This window comes from Danio rerio, chromosome 5 (assembly GCF_052040795.2).
Source record: "Danio rerio strain M-AB ecotype USA chromosome 5, GRCz13ab, whole genome shotgun sequence".
Taxonomy (NCBI): Eukaryota; Metazoa; Chordata; class Actinopteri; order Cypriniformes; family Danionidae; genus Danio; species Danio rerio.
This window is the reverse complement of record NC_141025.1, coordinates 24175847-24188297: the sequence shown is the minus strand read 5'-3', so window position 1 is coordinate 24188297 and position 12451 is coordinate 24175847. Positions and strand designations below refer to the sequence as shown.

The 12451-nt window shown below is 36.8% G+C and overlaps 1 protein-coding gene across 5 annotated transcripts; it reads right to left on the bottom strand.

Annotated features, from left to right (window-relative positions):
* Positions 1 to 399: 399 nt before the first annotated feature.
* Positions 400 to 11519, bottom strand: prps1a (phosphoribosyl pyrophosphate synthetase 1A). Of its 5 annotated transcripts, none has more exons than XR_015489908.1 (7): positions 11226 to 11479; positions 10320 to 10509; positions 9958 to 10056; positions 7508 to 7636; positions 4534 to 4707; positions 4244 to 4403; positions 400 to 1671 (listed from the first exon to the last, which is right to left on the bottom strand). XR_015489908.1 is itself a non-coding variant. In NM_001359894.2 (7 exon segments), coding segments are annotated over 7 exon segments (963 nt in total). In that variant the 5' UTR covers positions 11348 to 11519; the 3' UTR covers positions 400 to 1578.
* Positions 11520 to 12451: the final 932 nt, after the last annotated feature.

Genomic DNA, 12451 nt, shown 5'->3' with positions numbered 1-12451 from the left:
AAAGAATGTAGTCAACTTGTTTTAAAATATAAAACATCAACTAAGAAACAGTTTGGGGGAGGGGGGCAGTAGGGCTAATAGTTTTGTCTTCTGTAGGTGCATCTATTTTAAAAATGTAAGAGTACTTTTTATGTTGATAAAACAACAACAGTGCACATACCCTCTAAAGCAGGGGTGCCCAAACTCGGTCCTGGAGGGCCGGTGTCCTGCAGATTTTAGCTACAACTTGCCTTAAAACTCCTGAACAGATGTTTTTAGAAAGCCTAGTAAGAGCTTGATTAGCTAGCCCAGGTGTGTCTGATGAAGGTTGGAACTAAAGTTTGCAGGACACCGGCCCTCCAAGACTGAGTTTGGGCACCCCTGATCAATAGTATAAAGGTAAAAAGAGACAAGCAGGAGTGAAGTTTGTACATGAAATGCTTTACTCATTATTCTGCATTCAGAAAAAGATACAGTCGTCAGTTTTTCTTTCTTCATTAAGGCAAACAGCATAGACCTATCAAATTGAGCCGTCATCTCACTTCCTGCTCCAGTGTAAGCTGTTGGGTTGTTAAATTGATCATCACAGATCTTGCTTAAGTAGCAGAGAAACACAAACATACTCCAAAAACAAACTCGCAGACCAACACAGATATAAGCAAGAAACAGAAATATGCTTCAGCAGTCTTGATTGTTTGGGCCAATTCCACAGCAAACACACTTAAGACTTAAAAGTGTGTGAGTGTGTTTAATCAAATCTAAAGGGCACTTCACAGACCTGTGTTCAAGCAGACAAAAACGCTGCCTAACTGTAAACATGAACATAAACAAAAGAAAACTATCACAACTAAAAAAATAAAAATAAAAAAGTGACCTAGTTTTTCCACTCAGATCTAGGTTATCACCCTGTCAAAAGGACCCTGAAGAGATGAAATTGTTTAAAGCAAATGGAAAAAGAAAAAGAAATGAACCTAAAACTGAAACCTGAGAGAAAAAAATAAACATCAGCTGCCATAAAAATGGCAGGCAAACTAAAGTGGCTTAATACAACTATTCCAATAAAGCCTTGTGTTAGTAATTAGTTCTTCCAACGAAACTAAAGAGTTACAAAATCTCAGAAATCGTACCTTTAAGTTATATTTAAAGCTAAGAAACATCCAGTATCACAGGAGAATTTGCCATTATTATAAGAGAGGGGGGTTATCTAATAACTGGTTTCACTGATTTCTTTGGATTAATAACAGACGGCAGAAATCAAGAGCGTGTCCAGACGAACATGCAGTAAATTTTATGTACCCTAGTATGAGGTGTGAAATGTGATGGAAACGAGTTACACGTGATATTCTTAGAGGTCAAAAGAAGAGGAGAGTGAGCACATGCAGCAGGAAAGAGAACTACACATATGGCACATTAGCTTTCATTCTTCTCATTCGCTCTTCAGAATATATCTCGAGATAAATGGCACGCGCTTGAGACTCATAAAGAACATGGCTCAACACACGCAGCAATAGTTCTACATCATATGAAATTGTACACAGTGATTGTGTTCGTGAAGAGATGACGTGTGTAGAGGTGTGTGTGTGTGTGTGTGTGTGTGTGTTATAAGGGAACATGACTAAACAGGTATGAAACGGACTCTCCATTGTGTGTTCGCCTAATAGCTTCAGCCAGAATCATAGAGATGTCGATCACCTGGAGGGAAAAAGAGAAATGAAATCAGACAATGTGCTCATGCTAAAGACATCTACAATAGAGCTGGGTTATGAATAATGTTGATAATTTTAGATTAATTAATTAAAATTTTTCATGATGCAATTTAGACTCTTAAAACCCCCAAATTGATCTTTTAGTCTGACATTTTCAGTTGATGAATGAACAAATCTTTGTAGCCTTAAATCTGAATAAATTTGGGATCAATTTTGCCATGTCCATCTTGTTGATGGGAAAAAGGCTCAGCATTCAACTCCTAATTTCTTTACAAAATTAAACACTAAACATCACATTGCTGCTTTAATGTAGCATGACATTAGCTGTTTTCACCTATTTTTATGAGCATTTTGGATGTATGCATAAAAAAATGATTAAAACACCATGATGTGCATAAGTTTCAAAAAAAGCGCATTAAAAAAAAACATACGAGTACGATAAATATTTTATTAGATAAGAAAAGATGCTCAAACCACGATAGAAACACTTTTACCAAACAAATTCCAGTATACGCATTAAAAAGGTCATGTGATGAAATAAATGTGTGTAGATGGATAAACCAGCAGGCTGAGCACATTGTAAAACATCTGAAATGTTGTTTTTGCCATTCTAAAATGGCGTAACTATCTCAGTATTAGTGTTTTATTTTATTAATGACCTCCAGAACGATCAAGAGCGTCTGTGCTCAGCGTCTTACACCTTCAAACGCCACCACACATTCATTGCATGTCGGCATTTGTCCGATACTTTAGTTATTAAACAATGAAAAGACTGACGCAGCTTCTACCACAGTCAATTCAGTTTTTAGCTTTGATGTTTGAAAATTTTGCTTTTCCATCACAGTTATAAAATCTCTTTTTAAAAACACTTCAAGAGTTCAGACTTAGTTGATGTTTGGTTATAAAGCGTGTTTGGCATGCTGTCCTGGGAGTAAGCCCTGAGCTCAGAAGATCCTCGAGCTCAGGGCTCCCTCCCGTTTGCAGGGTGAGAGGAGAGGGCGAGCTCAGGTAGGTCTCGAGAACTCCCCTCTTATTTACGGGCTAATGATAAATTGGAAATTGCTATAAAGAGATATACTGCAGGTTAAGAGCTTAACTATAGTGCAGAATCCATGCAAACACGAGGTGAACACGTAAACTCCGCACAGAAACGTCAACTGGCCAGTTAAGGACTTTAACCAGCGACTAGCTGTAACCAGCCCGGAGCTCCCTCCCACCAGAGCTCAAGTAGATCTCGATAACTCCCCTGCTGTTTGACAGACATGGTAATGTAACATTTTTATTTAATGCCATGTCAGCAACCAAGGCTATTGTAGTTAATGACCGATTAGGGATTGCTATGAAGAGATGACTACTTACTAGGAGCATGTCTATGGTGCCAATTTGGATTAGTCATTTACTTAAGTCGTATGTTTTTAGATGGTGGGAGGAAACCGATGGTCCCGGGGAAACCCACGCAAGCACATGGAGAACGTGTAAATTCCGCAAAGAAAAACCGACTGGCCTGGTAAAGACTAAAACCAGTGATGTTCTTGCTGTGAGGCAACAGTGCTAACCACTTTGCCTCAGTGCTGCCCAATCTAGGAAAGGAGAGCAGGGGTGGAAGGGGAGATTCTTCAAAATGATGACTTATTGCGACTTAGGAATCGTCTGCTTGGTGAGTCATGTATTGGCTAATGCGGAACAAAACCGTGATGAATCGTAAGCATGTGATCCTCTCGAAATCAGTTTATAATTAAATTTTACTTAAAAGCCCATAATTAACCTATTAACTCAGTCAACAAAATGAACTATTTTAGAGATGAACACCAATTTCGGTGCTTGTTACAATTCAGATTCACGTTTGCATTCAATTCTGATTTTGAATTATGAAATTACATAAATATAAAAAACAAAAACACAAGTATTAATCTATTCGTTAACAATTTTTTTTGTAAATAACATTATATTTAAGGTTTTTTATACACATTTTTAACATGTACATTAGGGCTGCACGATGTTGGAAAAATTTAACATTGCGTTATTTTTTATTCTGCAATGTATATTGTAATATGAATACAACATAACTAGAAGTGTTAAATAACTATTTGGAAAGAATTCATCATTTTAGATTAATTGGGATAGTTCTGTAGATGCATAGTATATAAGAAACAACCTACAAGCATAAATAAACAGGGTTTGATTGTTTTTCGAGGAGTCAAACAGTATTAAGGAAACAGTAGTTGAATACTCAAATATAAAATAATACTGCACATTCTGCAATTTCTTGTGCCTGAATGCTTCTAAATCTAGCACAGTCACCGGCCTTAAAAACACTTTTATTATTATATTTTATTGTATAATTACAATCCAGGCTCAATATTGCGTATACTCGTGATGTGACTATTGCGAATGATCATGATCTATTGCGATATCGATGCTGCAGCCCTAACGAACATTTACCAAAAGCAGGTGAATATTAAAGAACGTGAAAAAGCGATCTCTAAATTTGATTGTTATTATCTAGAATTCATGACCCAGCCCTAAATCATGATTTTTAAAGTGATAAATTCCTGTGCCTGAATCTTGCTGCAGTGTTTGATTTTGTCCTCCTGTGGAATTGTGTTGGTGACCACAACAGCCTCGAAGTTGGCATTGTTGATGCGAGAAATGGCTGGGCCAGAGAAGATGCCATGAGTCAAGATGGCGTAGACTTTAATGGCTCCAGCAGACACTAGTCTGAGAGAAGACAGAGAGACACACACATGCAGTTTAAACGCTGTATGAAAGCATGACTGATTAGCAGGATAATCCTGAATATGCATCTGTGTTGAGCATGAAAGTGACTGCATATCATGCATGTCCTCACTTGTCAGCCGCATGACACACTGTCCCACACGTGTCTGCCATGTCATCTACTAAAATCGCCACTCTGTCCTTCACGTCCCCGACCAGCACCATTCGATCCACCTCATTGGCCTTCTTCCTCTCCTTATGGATCAGAGCAAAGTCTACGTTCAGCCGGTCCGCAATGGATGTCACTCTGAAAAAACGAACATGCATTTTTTTTTAAGTAACATTCAACAGAAATAAACGACAATAGATGCATTTAGACTTCTCTGCACACTTCACAGAGAACCCACATACGCAAGTGTTACAGTAAAAAAAACACAAGCACAAACTCCAATGTGCATAAGCTCACTCTGGCCCCATTTACACTAATACGTTTCAGTTTTAAAACGGCGCTTTAGAATGAAAACAATACACGTCCACACTGGCGTTTCATCTTAGCGTTTTTGAAATGCTCTGCATCCACACTACACCCATGAAAACGCACATTCTCAGGCATACGCTGCAGGATATGCGTCCATCTGAGCTCCAGGCAGTCATCAGGTGCTTTAAGCACAAAACCCCAGGCGAGAACAGCGCACATCGGACATTTCATCAAGAATCTATAGCTGAAATTCATCTTACTATAGTTGTTAAACGTGATATTTAATAATCTTGTCTCTATCTAACGACTCTTTGGTCTTTTGAATCTATTACTTGTTCTCAGGTAACGCATTGAGTGCAAAGATAAGTTAATATATTCATTTATGTAATCACGTACACCAAATCCTCACATTTGATTGACTGCTTGCCTTCATAATGGCCATTATTGATTATTAAAACTGATATTCAGCAGGTTTCATATTTTTCAATGAAAATGAAAAGAGGCAATTCTGTTATAGGTTCCGCTTTGTCATAAACATGCATAAAGTGCAGATGACGCCTCAACATTTCTGGTGTCTATTGTTGTTAACATCAAAATGAAAACAGGCAGTTTCTTATATCATGTTTTTATTTTATTGTTAAGATAGCCAAAGTTATGCGAATGACATTACAAAGTACACTATTCCTTTTGAAGATTTACCCGACGTGTCCTCTGGAGTTTGTTTTCCAAATCAAAGTTGCAAAGTCTGAACTTACAAGGAAAGAATGCAAGACTGAACTTTGTGCACTTGATATTGAGAAAAAGCTTCAATCAGTTTTCCCCAACCACACTGACATGGAGCAGCAGTATTTTAAAACGAAAATGGCATCTTCAGTATTTCCAAAACACTGTTTTCCGGGCTGGAAAACTCTGTGGTAGTGTGGACGAAAGGCATAACCGTAGGAAAACTTGAGTAAAACTAAAATGTATTAGTGTAAACGGAGGAGCCTCATTCTCTCAATCCAGTGTTTTAAATGGTTACAAAAGGGGGCGTTTTTCCTTGATCCAGAAACAAGTCACATGGTGTAATCAGCATGATTAAATTAGCCAAGCTTTAAAAGGCTCCAAACTGATTTGAAAAAATGCCCACCACTATAATGTTCAGCTGAAGCTTTAGGCCAAGCATCCACTGTTAGTGGAGAATCACACACTCACACATAAACACACACAAGAAAACCTGACATTTCCTTACCCTCCACACCTAAAAAGAGTAAAAAAACACACGTACATTGTCTTCAAGAGCCTGAGCAACTTTATGAACTACACTTCACCATATTTTAGAACCTGAAAGTTCAAGGTGTAATCCAACACTCAAAAACATATACTTTTTTTAACTAAAAAAAGAAGGAAAAAAAAGAATTTGAGTAGGATAAACAGAAAACTGTGTGAAACAACAGTGACAGAGAATGAAGAGAGGAAAGATTGAAAAAGATAATGGGTCTCATTCAGTAAATAATAAGATAATTATCTGATTTGTTAAAGAGGAGAACTTTTCACAGAAATCTTCTAACTAATTCCCAACATGTGCATATGGAGACTAATTTGCTCTTAACCTTGTTGTAATGTAATGAACTTGAGCTACTCTAAATTCACAACCGCATGCCTGAGTTTAGTCATTTGTATAAAACGCATTCAAACCATTTCCATGGAAGTTTCCATTAGAGTCAGGTGACTCTCAGCAAACATGGAGAAATTAGGTGAAGTCGGGGTCATACAGCTAATTAAAAAACAAAACTACATTATTAAAATTACAGTTTATATTAAAAATATATAATAGAAAAAAGGATTTTAATTACAACTAAAATAACAATCCAAATGATCAATTTAATTAAATTTACCAAGTGCATAAGTCAAAACATTTTAAACGCAAGTGCCTTTAATGTTTCAATAGATTCTGTTCAAATGTTAAAAACATGGGTCAAATGACATTCAGCATAACATTTATATAAACCCGACACATCAACTTATTCTAACCTAAACTTATGTACTAGATTACATTTTATTAAAAACATTTTGATTCCAAACTGGTAAAATAGGATAGGATGGGTTGTAGGATGGTGGCAATTTAGCATAAAGATTTTAAAATATAATTAATTAGTATACTGGGAATACACTGTGACCCACAAGTTTTCCAATATGTCATTAAATGACGATTTATGGCCTTAATATACTTGTTTGGTATAAAAACTGTTTAATAATGAAACAATGACATTTTAGTGGATGTCTTCTGCAAATCATAGTAAAATATATAGCAATTCCTATTTTTTGAGTCAAAACTATACAATTAAACTTTAATGTGTGGTAGAAAATATAAAGTCTTTGATGCCATACAATCTATGCTTGGACATACAAATTAAGTTTAATATTCCTAAATATAAATTCATTAATATAAAACTTTAACATTTTTAATGTCATTAGGTAAACAGAAATTGAGTGATTTCAGGAATTCCTACGTTTTCTTTAATTTAAAATCCTTTTATTGTACACCTCATTGATGAATCCTAATCGTTTATGACAGCCTTTGCATAAAGATATCGCTCACAAGATCAACGAATGAGACCCAATGTTTCAGAGACAGGAGAGAGAAAACACACCTCTTTGCTCCACCGGCATCAGGAGAAACAATGGTGCAATTCTTCCATTCATTGATGTTTTCTTTTATCCATTTGAGGACTGCTGGCTCAGCATACAAGTTATCAACCGGAATGTCAAAGAAACCCTAACACACAAACACATTAAAGTCATACCTTGAACAGGAGCATAAAACAGGGTTCCCATTGTAAACCAAAAGTCAAATTCTCTGATGAAATTTCTAAATTTCTCTGTCCTAAAATTAATAGAAAAAAACACAAAAATGATTTGATTAAATTAGCATATTGATTAATGACAAGTAACACTGAAAATGACAAACAAAAATTCATAAAATCCATGATTTGGACAAATCAATAATAAATAAATAATTAATAAAATAATTTAATAATTTAAATGTTTGAAATAAAAGTTATAAAATTCCATTATGAAATTGTGGAAACCCTGATAAAACATTTAGCGTCCAAGTCTCAGAACTATAAAACCCAGAAGAAACTTAAAGCCCGCCCACTTTTGCTAAGGCCTGATAAGTTAATGCAGTAATTTATGTAACTACTGTACATGCACAAATTCTTCACATTTGATTGTAGAGCTGCAACAACGAATCGCTTAAAATCGATTACTAAAAGCGTTGGCAATGAATCGATTTTTCATGTCATGCAATCTTTAATTATTAAAACAACTTTAGTTAAGCGTGGAGTGAACGCACTCTGCCTCTGTCGCGCACTGATGCCACCAGAGTTCAGCGTCTCATAGACAGGATGGAGCAAAAAAACAAGCAGAGGGAACGTTAGAAGAAAGATATATGGCGAGGAAGGGAGCAACTACAGAATCCTACTTTTGTTTCGTTTTGAAGAGAGGAACGTAATGTCCCTGGTGCTGGTGTTTAGTGTTTACTTGTTATCCAGAAACTAAGGTTTGGTGCATTGGCTGGCGCTGAGCTAGAGAAAGACGTGTCATATCCCAATTATGCAGTGTTTTATAACCAACCAATGCTTATTTTATGTTTTAGACATGTAAATATACACTTGTACTAGTAAAACAATACATTTGCTAGTAAAACACACAAGAAAGTCTATGGAAGTATAACAATTCATTCAAATATAACTTGTCGATGCGTTTTATTCATATCAGATACACAGTGAAATTAACAAAGTTCACTATTCTTCTCCCAGCTGGCCAGCCACTTGCTTGCATGCATTTTGGAAATAACTGGTGAATTTACGTGCTGAATCCTGCATGTTTTGCTTTTATGAGGCATGCGCGAGATGCCCGTTATAGATCACAATCATTTATACGTCTTTTAAAGAACAAAAACTCTTACACGTTTTTTGTGAATTGAAATTTCAGGTAGTTTATGACATGAGAAAGCATGTGAATATTTGGTATAAAAACAGAAAAGCATAATAAAAGGGATACATCTGTCATAGCACTATTGTGGCTGTGGTGTGTCACGTGACAAACATGATGCGTAGCCATGGAAACATTAAGGTTTAACGTTTTAAAACAATGATCGCCTAACTCACTCCCGAATCTTTTAAAAACTAACCAGTGAAAGGGTTAATAACAGAAGTAAAGCAGCTGTGGTAGAGTTACTTTGCATAGCAAGGCTAAAAACATGGGGTTTTTTCACTCACTTTTTTGAATCATTAATTTTTCAATCTGTTGTCATGTATAGCTGCACTGCAAAACAAGCTTTCCTTACAAAGAAATTTTGTCTTGTTTCCAGTCCAAATAATTTAAAAAAAATCTTAAAATCAAGACTAGACAAGAAAAATGGCATGAAAACATTAAGATCCTTAAAACATCTCATTAAGATTATTTTTCTTACCACACAGGCAAATAGTTTGATTAAGCAAAAAAAAAAAGTTTTTTATGCATCATGTTTTTTTAAAAGATTTTTTAAATATTTGAATTAAAACCAAGACAACACAATTTTTTTATTATTATTATTATTTTTATTACAACAGCTCAAGGATGTTTAAGCACAACATGTTTGTGCACGTTCTAAAGATTTTAGTTCTGTTTTTGAATAAAGGGTTTGAAATGAATGCTTTGCTTTTTTTTAAATCCGATTCATCTGAAAAATAATCAACAGATTAATCGATTATTAATAATCGTTAGTTGCAGCCCTGCTTTATTGATTGCCTTTATAATGGCCATTATTGATAATTAAAACTGATATTCAGCAAAAGAGACAGAATATGTTTCGTATTTTTTTATTAAAATGAAAGTCAGTTGTGTTATGGGCTCGGTTTTGTGGAAATTGCTGTGCAAACCCTGATAAAACATTCAGCATCCAAGTCTCAGAACTATAAAACCCAGAAGAAACTTAAAGCCCGCCCACTTTTGCTAAGGCCCGACTGCAGGCCTGCCACAGCTCTCTGCTCATGAGAGATAAGGGATTGTTTTGAACTCATGTTTGGAGGCCAAGTATTTCACTGTTTGTACCTGAATCTGAGAGGCGTGCAGGTCCATGGTGATGATGTGGTCTGCTCCGGCTACAGACAGCATGTTGGCCACCAGCTTGGCTGAGATTGGAGCCCGGCTCTAAAGACAAAGCTCTCACTCATAAATATACACTTGCAATCAAGCAAAACAGATGTCCACTTCCTCGAAACACATTATTAAGAAAAGAGGAGGAATCAGCGAGCCCGGTCAGCCATGCATATTTATTTGCCAAGCAAGAAAACCACAGTGACACTACAAAAGAAAGACTTACAGAAAGGAGCCCACATGGATCCACCAACAGTGATGCGGTTAATATGTGAGTTACTGTGTTTACGTGTTAATAAGCAAGCTGTTCCCCTCACCCCCACCTTGTCCTTCTTGTCCTGCCGAGCGTAGGGGAAGCAAGGAATGACCGCGGTGACTCTGGATGCCGATGCAATCTTACAGGCATTGATCATGATCAGCAGCTCCATAAGATTGTCGTTGATTTCGCCACAGCCACTCTGGACGATGTAGACATCTTCTCCACGGACACTCTCTCCTATCTCTACACTGCAAAAAGACAAAACAAAATTACACAAGTCTGAGTCTCCGTCACTCAAGATGATAAGTGCACTAGAAATCTATACCCGTCTGCCTGATTAAGGGGGTCTATCTGATTTGAGCTGATGTTCAATGAGGATCAGACTGTTGACTACTGGAAATCAAACTGAAACTACAGAGTTGCAAGAATCTGGTTGCATTCATCACTGATAGAGAGTTAAAGGCTGATTTTGTTTCTCCTGGGGTCACAAGTCTTCCACTCATCTTGAGTTAAATGTCAATTACATAAACGCAGACACCAGAGCCAGCGTGGTGTATTTATGTCAGGGTAAAGAATTGGTTGTGTAATCTTATTTTAATGTTAACATGCGCATTAGTGTATTACAGTATAAAGCTAACACTAATACATTAAATATGCGTTATAACAACAAGGCAGCACTTCACGCGCGCACATTTATAAGCGGCATGACTCCTCACGTGGCAGAAAAGGCCAGACAGGACGTTTAAAATTAGCATTAGCAGCCACAGTCACGTGCTTAGGGTAGGTGCATTCTGGGAAACTGAGTCCGCTGCCTGTGAGACTCGTATTGCGCCAAACGACATCTTGCCAATCATAAAACTACAAACTAAAAAAAAAGTACGGTTACCATGTGTTTACCATTCCGGTTACCCTAGCCAAAACATTAAGTGAAAGCGTGTTGCAGTTCGCACTGTAAATAACTCACCAGGTTTCTTGGTTGCTGAATTTTTTGGTGACCACTTTCCCCAGCTCGAGTCCCAGTCGGTCCGCGATCTTCTGCGACAGATCCGGATGCGAGCTACCGCTAAATATTTTTATGTTTGGCATTTTGGGCTGATCCGTGGTGCCTATAGTGTCGGGGTGGCGTACAGTGTTTTATGAAAAACACTGTAAGTTAAAATAATATCTTCAAATTTGATGTTAAGCAGAGGGCCTGGTGCCGGGTATCTCCTCCGTTTCAAGTCTGTTCGCGCAGCAAATGCACTATGTGCCCTGATGTCCCCGCCCACTTCGTTAGACACACCCATAAACTGCGACGCGGGTCGATTGCGCGGCTTCGATTGGATACAATTCCGTGGGCTGGATGAGTGACAGCTTAGCAGACACATCCACGCAACACACCCAGGCCGTAAATGATGCTTCCGTTTACAGTTTTAGCAAGGCTCTCTCTCGTTTTGAGATGTTTTTAATTCAGTCAGTGGTTTTAACAGTCGAAAAATTGCTCTGATAAATTTAGTTGAACGTTAGGAGGAGTTTTTTTTTTTTTTTTAACATTTATAGCCACCGATAGGACTAACGTTACTGACACCTCAACTGAGCAAAATGCTGTAAACACTTCTGTTTGAGCTTTCATTAAGATAGCCTTATAGCAGGTCCGTGGCGAGCCTTGTGAAAGGGGTGGTTCATTCTTTCTAAAAAAGTGGACTTTTATGTAGTTATTCGACTCACTTTTTATTTAATTATTAGGTTTAAAAACTGCATTTTAGTCAGATTTTAAGCACATTTTTGCTGGATTAGCTTGTTATGTGGTCACACTTTTTGATGTATCAAAACCTTTTCTAAACATTTAGAATAAAGAAATATTAAGAGGCTACTTATTTTAAAGCTACTTTATGATATATCACAAGGGGAAAAGGCAATATGTTTTAAATTTAAAACTGGGGCCTATTGTCATTTACAAGGCAAATCCCAAACTGGCCAGAACATTCAGCTTTCCTCAGTCTCAGAATTTGGCCATTTAAATAATAAAAACATAAATAAATATAATAACAAAGAGCTTCATGGTTTTTCTAGCTTCGCTTGTAAAACAAAAAGTACATTTGAAATTTGATAATGACAATAATAAGTAATATTATGGGCCGCATTTGGTGCTTAACAACTTTTTATTGATCCTATTTTCTTACAAGAAAAGGTCCAAGATTTAGAATAAAG